The 21,545-nt window shown below is 50.5% G+C and overlaps 1 protein-coding gene across 10 annotated transcripts in view; it reads left to right on the forward strand.

Moving 5' to 3' along the window:
• The window catches only part of LOC119853783 (catenin alpha-2-like), a 29,791-nt gene that overhangs the window by 3,908 nt on the left and 4,338 nt on the right, over positions 1–21,545 (forward strand). For 4 of the 10 annotated variants that reach the window (XM_043512378.1, XM_043512379.1, XM_043512375.1 and 1 more), the window contains exons 2-6: positions 530–745; positions 1,476–1,659; positions 3,191–6,493; positions 9,462–9,653; positions 20,766–20,938. In XM_043512378.1, the coding sequence (XP_043368313.1) occupies positions 540–745; positions 1,476–1,659; positions 3,191–6,493; positions 9,462–9,653; positions 20,766–20,938 (4,058 nt within the window). In that variant the 5' untranslated portion in view covers positions 530–539. Of the gene's footprint in view, positions 1–31; positions 746–1,475; positions 1,660–3,190; positions 6,494–9,461; positions 9,654–20,765; positions 20,939–21,545 lie in introns of those variants that run through there. The other 6 variants (XM_043512376.1, XM_043512383.1, XM_043512381.1 and 3 more) reach the window with 6 other exon arrangements.

The following is a 21,545-nucleotide window of genomic DNA, read 5'->3' on the forward strand; positions in this document are numbered from 1 at the left end:
TGCCCGCCCTCTAGAATGGCTTCTAATCCAGGGACCCTTCCCCAGCAGCTCAGGTCTTTCCTCTCTCAACCCTTACTGCTCCTTCCCTGGACTGCTCCACACACACCTGGGACAGGCTCTTGCACTTCCCCCTTGTACCAGGGAGTGTGTCTGCAGACTCCTCATTGCCGCCCCCCTGCTGCCAGCTCCTGGCTTTATAGACACATCCCCCAGCCCAGGTGTGCTTCATCCGCAATTCAGCCTCACTATGTCCTAGCTCCCCTCGAGGTGCAGCCTATGGCTAACTGGCCTCTCTTGCCTGTATTAACCCCTCCAGAGCCCGTGCAGGGTGCACACCCCATCTCTGACTGTAGAAACAGCTTGCACAAAATTGGAACTAATGCAAGGGCATTGTGAGGCTAAATGCATTAATATTCCCAAGGTCCTTTGAGATGTTTGGATGGAAGGTGCAGAATCAGTGCATTCTGTTGTTAGTTAATATTACTGTATTGTGGAGATAAATCTTGAATTGTGTCTCTTCTGTGTGTAGCCGAGAAGCGATGGAGCCTTTTTATCTGTATGACATCAGGGCTGTAACCTCCAACAAAACCATTGAGAGAATTATTTCACCCATGGCAGCTCAACTTTGTCATTTAATGATCGCAGCTGAGTGGGAAGGGGTGAATAACGAGCGCCTAGCTGATTTAGAAAAAGCTGCTGAAGAATTAGCCAAAGCTACCGAAGAACTTGCTTACGTTGCGAGAAGGTAACACTGACTTTTAAAGAGGGCAAAATTAATGTGTGTGCGTGTACATACATGTATTATAGGTGGAGCAGGCAGGGACACCTATAGACCACATTTTTCTTGTTGCTTTTTAATTTATCTATTTGCTCCAGGCATTCTGGTTCCCTTCGTTTTGATTTAAAGTACCTCACACACTGGGATAGGTTTTAATTTTTGTCTGTGTCCGTATTTTTGCTTAACTCTTGTCTATTGCTTTTTGGAACGTGTCTCTGATTTTTAACTCCTCTCCTGCAGTACAGCTGTAATTTCAGGCCCCTCCTTTGCTAGCCCTAGAGATACCTTCATGACTGTTTGACCACGTAGTGGAGGCCAGGGTAACAGAGTTAGTATGGGATGGGGTGCAGGCAAGTGGAGGGGGGGTTCCCCTCTTATTTGGATTAGGCAGAGGGTCCATTCTACCCCCTACCACACACTCATCTGACCATTTTACATGCGGCTGCTGTTTAAAAACCAGAACATTTAATTAAGGGAAAGCACAACCCCACCCCCTCCTCCCCTGACCTACATCTGCTTACCCTCCACGGAGTTCTGTTCATGTAGGAGCTGGTTGTATCTTGTTCCTGTTCAGGTTGTCTGGCTCCTCCCTGGAGTCGGCATTCCCAGTCCCATGCTGGTGCTGGCTTACGGTGACGCATTTCATTAAAGGCATGTGTGTGACCTTGCATACCTGAGATCAGCATTCTTCCGCCAGGGTGGCTCATGAGTACAACAATGAACTACTGGCTGGGGAGATGCTGCCTGCTGCTGAATCGCTCCTCATGTCTGGGAAGAGGATCTTACTAGTGGCCCAGAAACTTCATATTCAGCCAGACGTTCAGAGTCATCAGGAGGAACTGATTGATTCAGCAAAGAGAGTCTTAATGGAGACTGTAAAGGTGAGTGTAATACAGCTGTGTTATTTGCATGCTATAAATACACTCCTCCTCCAGTAATCCTTCATTACCTCCCAGCAGCTCTGCCTTCTCAGGGGAGGAGATCTGCACAGTGGCTAATTCCCTAGACCCCTGTTTCCCAGAGTGGGGTGTGTGTGGAGGACAAGGTTGTGGTGGGGAATAAAGATCAGCTGCTGGACAAGTCTGCCCTGCCCACCCAGGGCGTTGGTAGGGTTGCCAAACCTCCAGGATTGACTTGGAGTCTCCAGGAATTAAAGATTATGTTGTGTGATGAAACCTCCAGGAATATGTCCAGTCAAAATTGGCAACCCTAAGCGTCAGAGAAATAATAAATAAAGATAGCCTCACGTGCTCTTGGGAGGCAAGGCACTGCTAGTAGCCCCATGGTACAGGTGGATACTGAGAGCTTGTCTACACAGAGTGAGCGTGTGGCAAGTGGTGCAGAGTAAAGCTCCAGTGCATTAACTGGCTGTGTGGATCCCACTACTGTGCACCAGAAGTTCTGCAGTGGTGCTTATGACAGAATTTTTAGTGTGTGGAGCATGGCAGGTTAGTGCACTCTAGATGTACCGCTCAGCTGGCCACGCTCTAAGCCTCAGTGTAGACAAGCCCTTACATTACAAGCTCTCTGGTGGTGGGACTGTCATGTTACATGAGTGTGCAGCCGCCAGCACAATGGGGCTCTGACTTGCCACACACAAAGTATGTTGTAGCTCTTATATGGTCCTTTTCATCTGCAAACCCCAGAGCACTCTACAAAAGGCGGCCTGTGTTGGTACCTGCATTCTACAGCTGAGCCAATGAAGTGAAGTGATTCGCCCACGGTTCCACAGCAGGTCAGGGATAGGTCTTGATCCAGTGTGCTAGCCCCTCAGTTATGCTGTATCCCCGCCCCCAGCCAGAACTAAGAGCAAAATTTGCTGCCCAGGTGCTTGGGGGTTTAGGGCCACCCTACTAGCAGTAATAGTTTGAATCATCTCATTGCTTTTAGCCTTTTTTCCCCAAACCAACTGAAAATACAAGAACTTTGCTCCATGTCTCTCTGTATAAAGAGGTATAAAAGCAAAGGAAGAGAAGTAGTTTGGGGTCGTGGTTCAGGCATGACTCTGGGAGTTGGGAGATATCTGGTGTGACCTTGGACAAGTCACTTAATCTCTCTGTGCCGCAATTTCCTCGTGTAAAATGCGGTTAGTAACGCTTCCCTCGCTTTCAATAGCGTGGAGAAGCTGTAACCATCACTGCTTATGAAGTGTGGAGATACTCTGCGGGTGTTTTGGTAATGTCATGAGAGTTCTGTACCCTCAGGTTTCAGCACAATTGATCTGGTATCGCTCACCAGCAGAACTTTTATTTTCAAATTCCCCTAGATAGATGTTGTCAATGCACACAGGCATTTTAAAAACAAAGCCAACAAGTTGAAAATGAGAAGTACATTCCTAGCAAAACAACAACAGGTCTTGGGAAATGTTCAATGGTTCCTTTTTTGTGATCTTTGTTCTGATTTATTAACTAGATCCTCCAGCTTGAAGATGATGCTGTAGTGACAAGGATTATCCAGGCCGCTCATTGGCTTCAGGATTGCCTGACCACACTTGAGTTCGCAGGAGACATACCAGCTATGCTGGCTGCTTTCCGTGACTTTTCAGAGTCCTTGCTCCTGCTGAACAATTTGACAGAAAGACGCATCCAAGAGCTCAGAGATTCTCCTCCTCAGAAGTATTTGGCCCAGACACTGCAGATCCTTAGGAAGTGTATCCCGATGTTGCATGCTGCAAAACACAGTCACCTGAAGCACCCCCAGGACCAGCATGTGAATGGTTCCAAAAACTACATTTTCAATTTGATGGATAACACCATAAAGGAACTGATTTCCTTACTGACAAACACCACCAGAAACAAGGAACGACTGGAGAGAAATAGGCTCTTTTCCCAGCAACTGAGCCAGCTGCTGGGCCTCCTGTCCAACACAAACCCTGCTCACCTAGCTGAGGGCAAATTCAGTTTTCTTGTGGAAACACTGGTCTTCCACTGCATGCTTTTAGCTAACTCATCCAGGCGAAGTATTAAGCTGCAGTTGATAAAGCACTGCCATCATCTCCTAATGCTCAGGAAAAGCATTTCCAACCATGGAAGCATAATGGAGGAATTGCCAGCACAAAGCCAACTAGAATGCAACCTAGAAGAGAAATGTCATGCAATGAGAGTTGAGGTGGAGATTCTTGATCAAACAGTGCTCACTGCTGTTTTGTGTCAGATTCTGGACACTTTCACAGACATTAACGAACCCCTGAGAAGGTTAATGCAGGCTGCACTGGAACCTACTACTGGGCAATATTCTCCTGCAGAAGAGGATGGATTTCTAAGAAAACTTCAGCCTCTTATTACTGCCTTCTTCGGTCATGCTCATCAGATGCTCAAAGTGGCAAATTTTGTTCTGGCCAGCTGCACCAATGTCAAAATCATTAAAGAAATTGAAGATCGTATAGACTGTTTAAATAGACTCCTTGCCACGATGCCTCTACTCCTCACGGAAATGAGCAAAGATCCAAATAAGATTAACATCCAGGAACAACTACAAACCTTCTATCAAAGATGGGCTTGGACAACAGAAAGCTTGTTAGCATGTGTTGATGAGACAATCAACTTGCCTGAATTCCTCGATCTGTCTATTCAGGAAATGGCCGATCACAGAGAGCGTTGTGAACAAGAACTAGAGAGTCAGAACTCTGGAAGGTTTTCATGGCATGCCAGTCATATGACCAGCCGAGCGGCTCGCGTGATCCAAGTTACTAACAGATTTGTGGATAAAGTCAGAGATCCTATTTTCAAGAACGGTTTGTTAGTTTTAGTTAAGCAATTGGAAATCTCCATTCTGGAAGTGAGAACTGCTACTAGCCACTGTTTAGGAGGCATCTCTTTTCTACAAACTAGAAATGCATTTTCAAAGAGAGTAAAGCATCTGATGGACTCCACTCGAAATGTCAGAGAGGGGCTGCATGAGTCTAACCACCCAGATATTCTTAGTCCACTTCGGGAACAAATTCGGAGCCTTGACATTCCAAAAGTGCTGGGATGCTTTTCAGACCAGGACCATGTAGAGCTCAGACCACCAGATATCATAAAACAAAGCACTGCTGACAATATCGAATTAGTGGAAGAATTTTTAAGGGAACGGCTTCCGTCAGCCACCTCTCCTCTTGAGATGCTTCCAAGAGCAGATAACTTATACCCGAGAAGAGTGGATGTACATCCTGTGATCAATGAACTCATCACTGCAACAAAGAAACATGACATTACTGCTGTAAACACTGCTTGCTTTCGTTTACTTGAACTTTCCAACTGTTGTGTAGATGCAGCTCAGGAAGCCTTACCAATTGTCAAGTCGCCACTGCTGGAAAAGCTGACCCACTACAGAAAGATAATTCTATTAACACCATCTATTATTAGCTTAGCTAGGGAGATAGGTGCAAACCCAGTTTCCAGAGCAGACAGACTTCTTCCAACAGCTGTTTTGTTATCGGAGAAGATTTGTGAAACTAACCAATGCCTGGTGGCTGTGGCAGGCTCTTGGTACAGTCTAGTCCAGCAGTTATTCTGCACAGTAGCTCCAGCTGACTTTCTGAAGAGCAAACAAACTTTGGATGAGATAATGCAGACTTTAGCAACAGTTGTTCAGCTAGCGGCTGATGTTGCATGTACAGATTGTGAAGAGGAGCTCACGATAGTTCCTAAGATTCAGGAAAGGTTTGTACGGGTCCAAGCAAAATTCACAAGTGTTCAGACTAATACAAAGCATTTACTTGAAAAGGTGCCGTCTTCTGATTGCTTCTGTTCTCACCATGACCATCTCGAGGGGATCTGCCTTCTCTGGTCTGTCAGCATACAGGTGCTCCTGAGTGCTGTGGATCAGCTCATAGGACGAGATGTTTTGTTCTTAGGTGAATTAAGGAATACAATGAAGCACAAGCTTTGCTTGCAGGATGTCCTGGCAGCTGTATCCGAGAGCTCTTTGAGAATACAGGAGGCAGCCCGGCTGTCCTATCTCGCCTGTGCTGAACGCAGTGTGCAGTGTGACATCCTAGTGCTCCGGGAGGAGGTAAAGGTACTAACTGAAGCTCTGCTGCAAGTGGCGGATGTTCTGTCTGTCTCCCCAGTGCCTGCTACAAACTTGTCCATTCGTGCTGAGCTGCTCCAACGAGAGCTTGCTATTAGAGTGAAAGCACTTCTGCTCCTCCTGACCAGCACCAATCAGGAGTACACAAGGGTTATCCAAAACATCCTCAGACTGGCCTGGCCTCCTGCACATGCCCAGGGAGGTGACAGAGGGATGGTTAAACAGGCAGATCAGATAATGGCAAATGTCCAGCTGGTCAAAACCATCATAGAAGACACTTTGGAGAACACAGCTCATCTAAAAATGCGGGAAAGGCTGCTCTGCCTGACAGACCACCTTCTCCTCCTTACTGCTGAGCTGCTAGGAAGAGCTGGTGAGCAGCTTCAAAGCCATCAAGAAAAGGAGCTGGTCCAGCTAGACTACATTGCATGGGAGTGGTCTGCTAACGCTCACTATGTGGTGACGCAGCTTCAATCAGTGAAGGACATTGATAAAGCCGCCTTGGAGCTCATTAAGCAGTGTTTACAAAACAGCAAGTCACATGCTGTTGCAAACCAATGTCATGGCAAAGCAGAGCTCTCCCCCGCCAAGATACCCAGCACCAAACACCAGAATCACATGCACCAAGCCACTTCAGCAGACCCCTGGCCTACCACGAGTGAATCGAAAGGCTTAGCTGCCAGGGATGTATTTGAAATCATGGTATAGTAGATCTTAGCTATTTAACGCTAAACTGTGTAATCTCTAAACCGTGCCAACTGCATTTCACTGCTTGTCCAACAGTCCCAAGTCTTGATCATTTCAGATTGCTTTAGGTTTTTTTAAATCAAATTATGCAAAAGGGCTTAGAGTTGTGGCTGCAGAGAACAGTCTTCCTCTCTTGCTCACTGTCCATGTTGCCTCCATATCCTACGAGCCACAGAACTACATGCAGTGAGTGTCCCCTAAAGCAGGGCTCAAGATTACCTAGGTGTAGTAGCACCACAGTCACTGGGTTAAGGAGGTAAACCGGCTGATTGCCTTGTGCCTTACTTAACTCTGATGACTAGGTGCTGATACCTTTGGTATTTGGTTTATTTTAAATGTACTCACCCATCAAAAGTGTGACTGTGGTGCTACTACACCTAGGTAATCTTGAGCCCTGCTTTAGGGGACACTCACTGCATGTAGTTCTGTGGCTCGTAGGATATGGAGGCAACATGGACAGTGAGCAAGAGAGGAAGACTGTTCTCTGCAGCCACAACTCTAAGCCCTTTTGCATAATTTGATTTAAAAAAACCTAAAGCAATCTGAAATGATCAAGTCACTGGAAACCAGATTTTATATCAGTCACTTTTGATGGGTGAGTACATTTAAAATAAACCAAATACCAAAGGTATCAGCACCTAGTCATCGGTCAGTATTTCCAGCTAGCTCTGAGAGGTTAGGCACAATGTAAACATTTTGCAGATCTTTTTCCTGAAATGGAGATAATTGCAATTAGCAAAATACATGCTTCAGCATTCACTGCAAAGTGCCAAGGCTGGTGCACTTAGGGCAAGTCTACCCTAAAAGCGCTACGTCAGTGCAGCTGTACCAATGCAGCTTCACTGCTGTTGCACATCTGGTGAAGACACTCTCCCACCGACAGCACTGGTGTGGACAGCACTTAGGTTGCTGTAACTTGTGTTGCTCAGGTGTCTTTTTACACACCCCTGAGCGAAGTAAGTTAGATCAACTTAAGCAGTAACGTAGACCTGCCTTTAGTGAGTGGTTAGCATGTTCTTCTCCAGTTGAAATAGCCAGATCTTTTGAATTGCACAGGGATGCCTAGTGACTGGAGCTACTGGGAGCACAGAACATAGAGTGAGAACATGCAGATTTGCAGAATGAAATTGGAGGCTACCTCAGTGGTACAGATCAGACTTTTTTTTCTTTGAGGGAAGTAGGGAAAAGAGGGCCTGAATTTACCAGAGCAGAAGCTCCACTTGTATATTTTCCTCCTTGTTTCAGAGTAGCAACCATGTTAGTCTGTATTCGCAAAAAAGAAAAGGAGTACTTTGTGGCACCTTAGAGACTAACAAATTTATTTGAGCATAAGCTTTCGTGAGTTACAGCTCACTTCATCGGATGCATTCGGTGGAAAATACCCACCAAATGTATTTTCCACCGAATGCATCCGATGAAGTGAGCTGTAGCTCACGAAAGCTTATGCACAAATAAATTTGTTAGTCTCTAAGGTGCCACAAGTACTCCTTTTTTTTCCTCCTTGTGTCAAGTAAAAAGAAAAAAGGGGGGGTGCTAGGGATTTCAAGGGGGGCTCAAGGGAGTTAGGCATGAGTTGCACTGAATGTCAGCAGGGGCTGGGAGTCCGACTCCCAGCAGCTGCTTTTAAAATCCCTGCCCAGGAAGACAGGCAGGACATCTAGAATTAGCTTGTGGCCACGTACAGTTTACTCAGCCCTGCAATATGGGGCTGATGCTATGCCCTTTAAAGTCACTGGGTATCTTTCCATTGACTTTGAGAGATGGCTGGAAGGACTTTTGAGAGTGCTGGAACAAGCCGCTCCACTGCCAAGTTAGGGCTGAAGCTTGAAAGGGAAGAATACGGAAGGTCTTGCAGAGCTGACTAGGATTTCCTTTAGGCTTCACAAAGGACAGCTGGGTGCTGTGCATGGTTTGAGTAATAGCGGTTTGAATTTCAGTGAAATAAATGTACCCAGAGAATCCTGCACCTTGGAGCTTGCTATGCTGGTAAGCAGGATGCTTGCTGCCATTTCTGCAAAACATGTAAATTTGAACATCAAGTCATTTGCATAAATCTTCCAATCTTCAGCCTTTGTAGATATGACAAAAGGAGAGTCTGATGGCTGGGCACAGCTGTGGGATTCCCCTGGCTATGCCTGCCAAGCTGTGGGAACTCTCTCCCCAGCTCTTTATGTGGCAGGGTTTCTTTCAATTACATCTGCTACCCCCTAAACTCGCTAATCAACTCATTTTCTCTTGTACTGCAATATTCCACCAAGTGCCCTGCTGAGCGTTTGCAGTTGTTTGGGCAGGAGGGAGGATTGGATGGGGCCTGGGTGCCGCGGTAGTACTTCTAAACCACATGATCACCTTGCTGCTAGTGAAACCAATATGATGCATTAGTCAGGCACCGTGTGGGAGGTTCTGTTGCCATTTTTGGCTTCTGAAAACTATTGCTTTCAGTTGCAGCAGGCATTCACACATTTCAAGATAAACAAGATACAATTGTTTTAGCTCACAACTAACTGTCCTAGAGCCAACAGCTCCAATGAGGATGGTCTTTGGGGTGTGAGTCGGGATAATACGAGGAGATTGTTTAAAGAGACATATGGGTTTAACAATGCCCCTGGACTAGGTAGACTCAGTCCAGTGGAAAGCAAGGACTGATGCTTGGATTACTGGCTGGGATGGATCTAGGCAATGTTTCTGTTTGTTTTGCTTAGTAGAAATGGCTCACTGAATAAGCCTATGGAACAATCCCAAGAATACACGTGTGTAAAAATTCAAAACCTACCCATTTCCTACATTAAAAAAAGTATTTCTGCCAAAAAGACACTGTCTCAACCCTCTTTGTGACTGCACTTTTCCATGGACGTCAGTAATGCAGAGATGGTAAAAGGGAAGGTTGGTTATTTGCGGTGAATCTGTTTCACTGTCTTCACAGCTCCTGAGTGACTCTCCCAACGACTCCCACTCCACTAGCAGCAAGCAGGGTAAGGGAGCCACTCCTGCTGCTCTGCCAGAGGACGCCAGACAGTGGCAGGATGACAGCAATAAAATGCCCCAAGTCACCAAGGAAATGGCCACTGGGATGTCTCACATGGCACGGTTTCTAAAGAGGAAGGGACCAATAACGGTATTGCCAGTATTGTTATAGGATGGGAGGAAATATTTCGCTCAGTAACCAGGGCCAGCTCAATCCCCCGAGCACCCATTTGTGGCTATCACAAATGTCTGAGCAACATTGTGGAGAGAGGACCATGCCTCAATAAATCAGAAAGGGGGTGTTATCATGATGACAAGGCTGAACACACACTAACTCCTGCCACAAGAATCCACTAGTGCCCTGTGCGCACCCCCCCCCCCCCCGCCCCAGGAACACTCAATGTCCATTTCATTTAAAACAGGTGTAATAGCATTAGTGTGAGTGTATCTGCAATGCTCTGGAAAGAATTTCCTCCAAAAAGGAGAAGAGGAAGGCAAGGGAGATTCTTCAATCCCTTTCCCTGGCTATTTGAATCGATTTATTGGCTCTCAGAACTATTACCCTCCCTCTTCTCCTCACAGGCCTGCTGGCTTCTGCAGTTTGGGGCCCAAAGTCTATTTGCAACTTCTGTTCTGTGAAGGAGTTTGGCATATCAAACCATTCCCAATGTAGCTTTCACAGAGCAGGTTAGAAGTGATGGAATGAGCCATGAACTGCTGCTGCAGCAGCTGCAATTCGGATGTTGAAAGCACTTTAAACCTGTCCTGTTTTCTCCATCAGCCTCTGAACCATCCATCCCCACAAGGTGTCTTTAGGATGTCTGTTTGTCCATTAATATCCCCACCCCATGCCTCACATAAGGGGCATTGGGAAGTTTGTGGGTGTTTCTGTTGTGAGGGCCCAGCTGTGCCCCCCTTGGGCGTTGGTACATGCATGTGACATCATCAAAACCGACACAGCTGGGCAATCAGTGTCCTCAGCCAGGCTCTGATAAAGGTCGCATTGTGCTAACATGTGCTAGCACGAATGAGGCAACAGTAGAATCATAGAATCATAGAATATCAGGGTTGGAAGGGACCCCAGAAGGTCATCTAGTCCAACCCCCTGCTCAAAGCAGGACCAAGTCCCAGTTAAATCATCCCAGCCAGGGCTTTGTCAAGCCTGACCTTAAAAACCTCTAAGGAAGGAGATTCTACCACCTCCCTAGGTAACGCATTCCAGTGTTTCACCACCCTCTTAGTGAAAAAGTTTTTCCTAATATCCAATCTAAACCTCCCCCATTGCAACTTGAGACCATTACTCCTCGTTCTGTCATCTGCTACCATTGAGAACAGTCTAGAGCCATCCTCTTTGAAACCCCCTTTCAGGTAGTTGAAAGCAGCTATCAAATCCCCCCTCATTCTTCTCTTCTGCAGACTAAACAATCCCAGCTCCCTCAGCCTCTCCTCATAAGTCATGTGCTCTAGACCCCTAATCATTTTCGTTGCCCTTCGCTGTACTCTTTCCAATTTATCCACATCCTTCCTGTAGTGTGGGGCCCAAAACTGGACACAGTACTCCAGATGAGGCCTCACCAGTGTCGAATAGAGGGGAACGATCACGTCCCTCGATCTGCTCGCTATGCCCCTACTTATACAACCCAAAATGCCATTGGCCTCTTGGCAACAAGGGCACACTGCTGACTCATATCCAGCTTCTCGTCCACTGTCACCCCTAGGTCCTTTTCCGCAGAACTGCTGCCGAGCCATTCGGTCCCTAGTCTGTAGCGGTGCATTGGATTCTTCCATCCTAAGTGCAGGACCCTGCATTTATCCTTATTGAACCTCATTAGATTTCTTTTGGCCCAATCCTCCAATTTGTCTAGGTCCTTCTGTATCCTATCCCTCCCCTCCAGCGTATCTACCACTCCTCCCAGTTTAGTATCATCCGCAAATTTGCTGAGAGTGCAATCCACACCATCCTCCAGATCATTTATGAAGATATTGAACAAAACGGGCCCCAGGACCGACCCCTGGGGCACTCCACTTGACACCGGCTGCCAACTAGACATGGAGCCATTGATCACTACCCGTTGAGCCCGACAATCTAGCCAGCTTTCTACCCACCTTATAGTGCATTCATCCAGCCCATACTTCCTTAACTTGCTGACAAGAATGCTGTGGGAGACCGTGTCAAAAGCTTTGCTAAAGTCAAGAAACAATACATCCACTGCTTTCCCTTCATCCACAGAACCAGTAATCTCATCATAAAAGGCGATTAGATTAGTCAGGCATGACCTTCCCTTGGTGAATCCATGCTGACTGTTCCTGATCACTTTCCTCTCCTCTAAGTGCTTCAGGATTGATTCTTTGAGGACCTGCTCCATGATTTTTCCAGGGACTGAGGTTAGGCTGACCGGCCTGTAGTTCCCAGGATCCTCCTTCTTCCCTTTTTTAAAGATGGGCACTACATTAGCCTTTTTCCAGTCATCCGGGACTTCCCCCGTTCGCCACGAGTTTTCAAAGATAATGGCCAAGGGCTCTGCAATCACAGCCGCCAATTCCTTCAGCACTCTCGGATGCAATTCGTCCGGCCCCATGGACTTGTGCACGTCCAGCTTTTCTAAATAGTCCCTAACCACCTCTATCTCTACAGAGGGCTGGCCATCTCTTCCCCATTTTGTGTTGCCCAGCACAGCAGTCTGGGAGCTGACCTTGTTAGTGAAAACAGAGGCAAAAAAAGCATTGAGTACATTAGCTTTTTCCACATCCTCTGTCACTAGCTTGCCTCCCTCATTCAGTAAGGGGCCCACACTTTCCTTGGCTTTCTTCTTGTTGCCAACATACCTGAAGAAACCCTTCTTGTTACTCTTGACATCTCTTGCTAGCTGCAGCTCCAGGTGCGATTTGGCCCTCCTGATATCTTTCCTACATGCCCGAGCAATATTTTTATACTCTTCCCTGGTCATATGTCCAAGCTTCCACTTCTTGTAAGCTTCTTTTTTATGTTTAAGATCCGCTAGGATTTCACCATTAAGCCAAGCTGGTCGCCTGCCATATTTACTATTCTTTCGACTCATCGGGATGGTTTGTCCCTGTAACCTCAACAGGGATTCCTTGAAATACAGCCAGCTCTCCTGGACTCCCTTCCCTTTCATGTTAGTCCCCCAGGGGATCCTGGCCATCTGTTCCCTGAGGGAGTCAAAGTCTGCTTTCCTGAAGTCCAGGGTCCGTATCCTGCTGCTTACCGTTCTTCCCTGCGTCAGGATCCTGAACTCAACCAACTCATGGTCACTGCCTCCCAGATTCCCATCCACTTTTGCTTCCCCCACTAATTCTACCCGGTTTGTGAGCAGCAGGTCAAGAAAAGCGCTCCCCCTAGTTGGCTCCCCTAGCACTTGCACCAGGAAATTGTCCCCTACGCTTTCCAAAACTTCCTGGATTGTCTATGCACCGCTGTATTGCTCTCCCAGCAGATATCAGGAAAATTAAAGTCACCCATGAGAATCAGGGCATGCGATCTAGTAGCTTCCGTGAGTTGCCGGAAGAAAGCCTCATCCACCTCATCCCCCTGGTCCGGTGGTCTATAGCAGACTCCCACCATGACATCACTCTTGTTGCACACACTTCTAAACTTAATCCAGAGACACTCAGGTTTTTCCACAGTTTCGTACCGGAGCTCTGAGCAGTCATACTGCTCCCTTACATACAGTGCTACTCCCCCACCTTTTCTGCCCTGCCTGTCCTTCCTGAACAGTTTATAACCATCCATGACTGTACTCCAGTCATGTGAGTTATCCCACCAAGTCTCTGTTATTCCAATCACGTCATAATTCCTTGACATCACCAGGACCTCCAGTTCTCCCTGCTTGTTTCCAAGGCTTTGTGCATTTGTATATAAGCACTTGAGATAACCTGTTGATCGCCCCTCATTCCCAGTATGAGGCAGGAGCCCTCCCCTCACAGACCTTCCTGCCTGTGCTTCCTCCCGGTATCCCGCTTTCCCACTTACCTCAGGGCTTTGGTCTCCTTCCCCCGGTGAACCTAGTTTAAAGCCCTCCTCACTAGGTTAGCCAGCCTGCTGGCAAAGATGTTCTTCCCTCTCTTCGTAAGATGGAGCCCGTCTCTGCCCAGCACTCCTCCTTCATGGAACACCATCCCATGGTCAAAGAATCCAAAGCCTTCTCTCCGACACCACCTGCGTAGCCATTCGTTGACCTCCACGATTCGACGGTCCCTACCCAGGCCTTTTCCTTCCACGGGGAGGATGGACGAGAACACCACTTGCGCCTCCAACTCCTTTATCCTTCTTCCCAGAGCCACATAGTCCGCAGTGATCCGCTCAAGGTCATTCTTGGCAGTATCATTGGTGCCCACGTGGAGAAGCAGGAAGGGGTAGCGATCCGAGGGCTTGATGAGTCTCGGCAGTCTCTCCGTCACATCACGAATCTTAGCCCCTGGCAAGCAGCAGACTTCTCGGTTTTCCCGGTCAGGGCGGCAGATAGATGACTCAGTCCCCCGGAGGAGAGAGTCCCCGACCACCACCACCCGCCTTCTCCTCTTGGGAGTGGTGGTCGTGGAACCTCCAACCTCAGGACATCGCATCTCATGCCTCCCAACCAGCGGAGTCTCCTTCCGCTTTCTCCCCCCAGACATATCATCTGGTCCACTCTCCGCATTGGTACCTGTGGAGAGAACATGAAGCGGTTAGTTACCTGTGTCTGTGTTACTGGAACCCGGACATTCCGCTTACCTCTTCTGGAGGTCACATGTTGCCAAGCTTCTTCACTGGCCTCTTGGCTCCTCTGTGCAACCTGCTCTACATCTTTAGAGCTTTGTGCCCCTAGAAGGCTATCCTGAGTTTGGTCCAGAAAATCCTCAGTCTCTCGTATACAACGCAGGGTCGTTACCTGTTGCTCCAGACCTTCAATCTTCTCTTCCAATATGGAGACCAGCTTGCACTTTGTACAGACAAAGTCGCTTCTGTCCTGTGGAAGAAAGACAAACATGGCACATCCAGTGCAGGTCACAACAGCTGAATTCCCCCCTTCCATATCACCTACCTACTACGGAGCTTCCTCAGAGACGTTGGCAAGATGTAAGCCTCACTGGGCTCGCTCCAGGCGAACTCCCAGGCAAACTCCTGCTGTGAGCTGCTCTGCTGTCCCCGCTGCTCCGCTGGTTCGCTGCCGCTCAGCTGGTTCGCGAGGCTCCGGCTATTTTTAAACAGCCAGGCTTCCCTGACGCAAACACACAGACACCCTAATGCCCGCCCCCTGCAGGCTAGCAGCCAATCAGACACTCACTCAGGCTCCCTCCCAGCAAACACACGCTCGGATACTTCCTCAGCAAGCAAACACACACACTCGGATACTTACCAGTCCCAGGCAAACTCCTGCTGTGAGCTGCTCTGCTGTCCCCGCTGCTCCGCTGGTTCGCTGCCGCTCAGCTGGTTCGCGAGGCTCCGGCTATTTTTAAACAGCCAGGCTTCCCTGACGCAAACACACAGACACCCTAATGCCCGCCCCCTGCAGGCTAGCAGCCAATCAGACACTCACTCAGGCTCCCTCCCAGCAAACACACGCTCGGATACTTCCTCAGCAAGCAAACACACACACTCGGATACTTACCAGTCCCAGGCAAACTCCTGCTGTGAGCTGCTCTGCTGTCCCCGCTGCTCCGCTGGTTCGCTGCCGCTCAGCTGGTTCGCGAGGCTCCGGCTATTTTTAAACAGCCAGGCTTCCCTGACGCAAACACACAGACACCCTAATGCCCGCCCCCTGCAGGCTAGCAGCCAATCAGACACTCACTCAGGCTCCCTCCCAGCAAACACACGCTCGGATACTTCCTCAGCAAGCAAACACACACACTCGGATACTTACCAGTCCCAGGCAAACTCCTGCTGTGAGCTGCTCTGCTGTCCCCGCTGCTCCGCTGGTTCGCTGCCGCTCAGCTGGTTCGCGAGGCTCCGGCTATTTTTAAACAGCCAGGCTTCCCTGACGCAAACACACAGACACCCTAATGCCCGCCCCCTGCAGGCTAGCAGCCAATCAGACACTCACTCAGGCTCCCTCCCAGCAAACACACGCTCGGATACTTCCTCAGCAAGCAAACACACACACTCGGATACTTACCAGTCCCAGGCAAACTCCTGCTGTGAGCTGCTCTGCTGTCCCCGCTGCTCCGCTGGTTCGCTGCCGCTCAGCTGGTTCGCGAGGCTCCGGCTATTTTTAAACAGCCAGGCTTCCCTGACGCAAACACACAGACACCCTAATGCCCGCCCCCTGCAGGCTAGCAGCCAATCAGACACTCACTCAGGCTCCCTCCCAGCAAACACACGCTCGGATACTTCCTCAGCAAGCAAACACACACACTCGGATACTTACCAGTCCCAGGCAAACTCCTGCTGTGAGCTGCTCTGCTGTCCCCGCTGCTCCGCTGGTTCGCTGCCGCTCAGCTGGTTCGCGAGGCTCCGGCTATTTTTAAACAGCCAGGCTTCCCTGACGCAAACACACAGACACCCTAATGCCCGCCCCCTGCAGGCTAGCAGCCAATCAGACACTCACTCAGGCTCCCTCCCAGCAAACACACGCTCGGATACTTCCTCAGCAAGCAAACACACACACTCGGATACTTACCAGTCCCAGGCAAACTCCTGCTGTGAGCTGCTCTGCTGTCCCCGCTGCTCCGCTGGTTCGCTGCCACTCAGCTGGTTCGCGAGGCTCCGGCTATTTTTAAACAGCCAGGCTTCCCTGACGCAAACACACAGACACCCTAATGCCCGCCCCCTGCAGGCTAGCAGCCAATCAGACACTCACTCAGGCTCCCTCCCAGCAAACACACGCTCGGATACTTCCTCAGCAAGCAAACACACACACTCGGATACTGACCAGTCCCAGGCAAACTCCTGCTGTGAGCTGCTCTGCTGTCCCCGCTGCTCCGCTGGTTCGCTGCCGCTCAGCTGGTTCGCGAGGCTCCGGCTATTTTTAAACAGCCAGGCTTCCCTGACGCAAACACACAGACACCCTAATGCCCGCCCCCTGCAGGCTAGCAGCCAATCAGACACTCACTCAGGCTCCCTCCCAGCAAACACACGCTCGGATACTTCCTCAGCAAGCAAACACACACACTCGGATACTTACCAGTCCCAGGCAAACTCCTGCTGTGAGCTGCTCTGCTGTCCCCGCTGCTCCGCTGGTTCGCTGCCGCTCAGCTGGTTCGCGAGGCTCCGGCTATTTTTAAACAGCCAGGCTTCCCTGACGCAAACACACAGACACCCTAATGCCCGCCCCCTGCAGGCTAGCAGCCAATCAGACACTCACTCAGGCTCCCTCCCAGCAAACACACGCTCGGATACTTCCTCAGCAAGCAAACACACACACTCGGATACTTACCAGTCCCAGGCAAACTCCTGCTGTGAGCTGCTCTGCTGTCCCCGCTGCTCCGCTGGTTCGCTGCCGCTCAGCTGGTTCGCGAGGCTCCGGCTATTTTAAACAGCCAGGCTTCCCTGACGCAAACACACAGACACCCTAATGCCCGCCCCCTGCAGGCTAGCAGCCAATCAGACACTCACTCAGGCTCCCTCCCAGCAAACACACGCTCGGATACTTCCTCAGCAAGCAAACACACACACTCGGATACTTACCAGTCCCAGGCAAACTCCTGCTGTGAGCTGCTCTGCTGTCCCCGCTGCTCCGCTGGTCCGCTGCCGCTCAGCTGGTTCGCGAGGCTCCGGCTATTTTTAAACAGCCAGGCTTCCCTGACGCAAACACACAGACACCCTAATGCCCGCCCCCTGCAGGCTAGCAGCCAATCAGACACTCACTCAGGCTCCCTCCCAGCAAACACACGCTCGGATACTTCCTCAGCAAGCAAACACACACACTCGGATACTTACCAGTCCCAGGCAAACTCCTGCTGTGAGCTGCTCTGCTGTCCCCGCTGCTCCGCTGGTTCGCTGCCGCTCAGCTGGTTCGCGAGGCTCCGGCTATTTTTAAACAGCCAGGCTTCCCTGACGCAAACACACAGACACCCTAATGCCCGCCCCCTGCAGGCTAGCAGCCAATCAGACACTCACTCAGGCTCCCTCCCAGCAAACACACGCTCGGATACTTCCTCAGCAAGCAAACACACACACTCGGATACTTACCAGTCCCAGGCAAACTCCTGCTGTGAGCTGCTCTGCTGTCCCCGCTGCTCCGCTGGTTCGCTGCCGCTCAGCTGGTTCGCGAGGCTCCGGCTATTTTTAAACAGCCAGGCTTCCCTGACGCAAACACACAGACACCCTAATGCCCGCCCCCTGCAGGCTAGCAGCCAATCAGACACTCACTCAGGCTCCCTCCCAGCAAACACACGCTCGGATACTTCCTCAGCAAGCAAACACACACACTCGGATACTTACCAGTCCCAGGCAAACTCCTGCTGTGAGCTGCTCTGCTGTCCCCGCTGCTCCGCTGGTTCGCTGCCGCTCAGCTGGTTCGCGAGGCTCCGGCTATTTTTAAACAGCCAGGCTTCCCTGACGCAAACACACAGACACCCTAATGCCCGCCCCCTGCAGGCTAGCAGCCAATCAGACACTCACTCAGGCTCCCTCCCAGCAAACACACGCTCGGATACTTCCTCAGCAAGCAAACACACACACTCGGATACTTACCAGTCCCAGGCAAACTCCTGCTGTGAGCTGCTCTGCTGTCCCCGCTGCTCCGCTGGTTCGCTGCCGCTCAGCTGGTTCGCGAGGCTCCGGCTATTTTTTAAACAGCCAGGCTTCCCTGACGCAAACACACAGACACCCTAATGCCCGCCCCCTGCAGGCTAGCAGCCAATCAGACACTCACTCAGGCTCCCTCCCAGCAAACACACGCTCGGATACTTCCTCAGCAAGCAAACACACACACTCGGATACTTACCAGTCCCAGGCAAACTCCTGCTGTGAGCTGCTCTGCTGTCCCCGCTGCTCCGCTGCCGCTCAGCTGGTTCGCGAGGCTCCGGCTATTTTTAAACAGCCAGGCTTCCCTGACGCAAACACACAGACACCCTAATGCCCGCCCCCTGCAGGCTAGCAGCCAATCAGACACTCACTCAGGCTCCCTCCCAGCAAACACACGCTCGGATACTTCCTCAGCAAGCAAACACACACACTCGGATACTTACCAGTCCCAGGCAAACTCCTGCTGTGAGCTGCTCTGCTGTCCCCGCTGCTCCGCTGGTTCGCTGCCGCTCAGCTGGTTCGCGAGGCTCCGGCTATTTTTAAACAGCCAGGCTTCCCTGACGCAAACACACAGACACCCTAATGCCCGCCCCCTGCAGGCTAGCAGCCAATCAGACACTCACTCAGGCTCCCTCCCAGCAAACACACGCTCGGATACTTCCTCAGCAAGCAAACACACACACTCGGATACTTACCAGTCCCAGGCAAACTCCTGCTGTGAGCTGCTCTGCTGTCCCCGCTGCTCCGCTGGTTCGCTGCCGCTCAGCTGGTTCGCGAGGCTCCGGCTATTTTTAAACAGCCAGGCTTCCCTGACGCAAACACACAGACACCCTAATGCCCGCCCCCTGCAGGCTAGCAGCCAATCAGACACTCACTCAGGCTCCCTCCCAGCAAACACACGCTCGGATACTTCCTCAGCAAGCAAACACACACACTCGGATACTTACCAGTCCCAGGCAAACTCCTGCTGTGAGCTGCTCTGCTGTCCCCGCTGCTCCGCTGGTTCGCTGCCGCTCAGCTGGTTCGCGAGGCTCCGGCTATTTTTAAACAGCCAGGCTTCCCTGACGCAAACACACAGACACCCTAATGCCCGCCCCCTGCAGGCTAGCAGCCAATCAGACACTCACTCAGGCTCCCTCCCAGCAAACACACGCTCGGATACTTCCTCAGCAAGCAAACACACACACTCGGATACTTACCAGTCCCAGGCAAACTCCTGCTGTGAGCTGCTCTGCTGTCCCCGCTGCTCCGCTGCCGCTCAGCTGGTTCGCGAGGCTCCGGCTATTTTTAAACAGCCAGGCTTCCCTGACGCAAACACACAGACACCCTAATGCCCGCCCCCTGCAGGCTAGCAGCCAATCAGACACTCACTCAGGCTCCCTCCCAGCAAACACACGCTCGGATACTTCCTCAGCAAGCAAACACACACACTCGGATACTTACCAGTCCCAGGCAAACTCCTGCTGTGAGCTGCTCTGCTGTCCCCGCTGCTCCGCTGGTTCGCTGCCGCTCAGCTGGTTCGCGAGGCTCCGGCTATTTTTAAACAGCCAGGCTTCCCTGACGCAAACACACAGACACCCTAATGCCCGCCCCCTGCAGGCTAGCAGCCAATCAGACACTCACTCAGGCTCCCTCCCAGCAAACACACGCTCGGATACTTCCTCAGCAAGCAAACACACACACTCGGATACTTACCAGTCCCAGGCAAACTCCTGCTGTGAGCTGCTCTGCTGTCCCCGCTGCTCCGCTGCCGCTCAGCTGGTTCGCGAGGCTCCGGCTATTTTTAAACAGCCAGGCTTCCCTGACGCAAACACACAGACACCCTAATGCCCGCCCCCTGCAGGCTAGCAGCCAATCAGACACTCACTCAGGCTCCCTCCCAGCAAACACACGCTCGGATACTTCCTCAGCAAGCAAACACACACACTCGGATACTTACCAGTCCCAGGCAAACTCCTGCTGTGAGCTGCTCTGCTGTCCCCGCTGCTCCGCTGCCGCTCAGCTGGTTCGCGAGGCTCCGGCTATTTTTAAACAGCCAGGCTTCCCTGACGCAAACACACAGACACCCTAATGCCCGCCCCCTGCAGGCTAGCAGCCAATCAGACACTCACTCAGGCTCCCTCCCAGCAAACACACGCTCGGATACTTCCTCAGCAAGCAAACACACACACTCGGATACTTACCAGTCCCAGGCAAACTCCTGCTGTGAGCTGCTCTGCTGTCCCCGCTGCTCCGCTGCCGCTCCGCTGGTTCGCGAGGCTCCGGCTATTTTTAAACAGCCAGGCTTCCCTGACGCAAACACACAGACACCCTAATGCCCGCCCCCTGCAGGCTAGCAGCCAATCAGACACTCACTCAGGCTCCCTCCCAGCAAACACACGCTCGGATACTTCCTCAGCAAGCAAACACACACACTCGGATACTTACCAGTCCCAGGCAAACTCCTGCTGTGAGCTGCTCTGCTGTCCCCGCTGCTCCGCTGGTTCGCTGCCGCTCGAACAGTAAAACAGTAGATTTTACGTCTGTTTTATAGCAAAGACCCCCACTCCCGCCCGACTTCTTTTGATTTAATTTTAGACCAAAGAGCAGCTCATTGCCTGTGCTAGTCAAATGGCTGCCAATGGGCAAGTGTTTGTCAGATTTGGCCACCTGATTGCAAAGAACTGCCTAGATGAAAGATGTGCAACTGAACTACTGTGTGTCACCGAGCAAATCCAAACAATCAGCAACCAGCTGAGAATTATTTCCAGGTAAACCGCAGGTTCAAAGGATATTCTTTCTCAAATGTGGTGTGTGTGTTCACTCCTTCTTAAAAAGGGATTTTTAAAGGCACTGCTAACTATCTTTCTTGTTTGTATTTGCATATGGCGCTGGGGTAGGCATCTAGTTATTGGGCTGAAGACTGTCTCTGCCGTGAAGAGTTTTCCTCTTTGTTTTATCTTCTTGCAAGCTGAAAAACAACTTATCCCCTGGTTTTTGTTCCCACATCCTAGGTTAGGGTGATCCCTGCTACTGGCTGCCGCTGCCGAGTCAGCAAAGTGAAGGCATTTTAACCAAAGTCCTATTGAGATCACTATAAGTATCCTATTTGTAGTTTGTTTCTGAATTATGGATTTTTTAAAATAGTTATGTATTTCTATTCATGAAGATTCCTCACCGACTTCCACTTTTCAGCACGTGGGATGGTGGGGTTCACAGCAGTGTCCCTTTAAAATCAGTGCATGTACATGAGGCGTGTCTATAGAAACGACTCCTATAGCAGACAATAGGGAGCCTCTCGTGAGCTGCACATCTGAACCCCCCCATGCAGTGTTATTTGCTGCTGTGCAGAAGGTTCCGCTCTCGTAACTTTCACCT

Source organism: Dermochelys coriacea, chromosome 3 (genome assembly GCF_009764565.3).
Source record: "Dermochelys coriacea isolate rDerCor1 chromosome 3, rDerCor1.pri.v4, whole genome shotgun sequence".
In the NCBI taxonomy this organism is placed as follows: Eukaryota; Metazoa; Chordata; order Testudines; family Dermochelyidae; genus Dermochelys; species Dermochelys coriacea.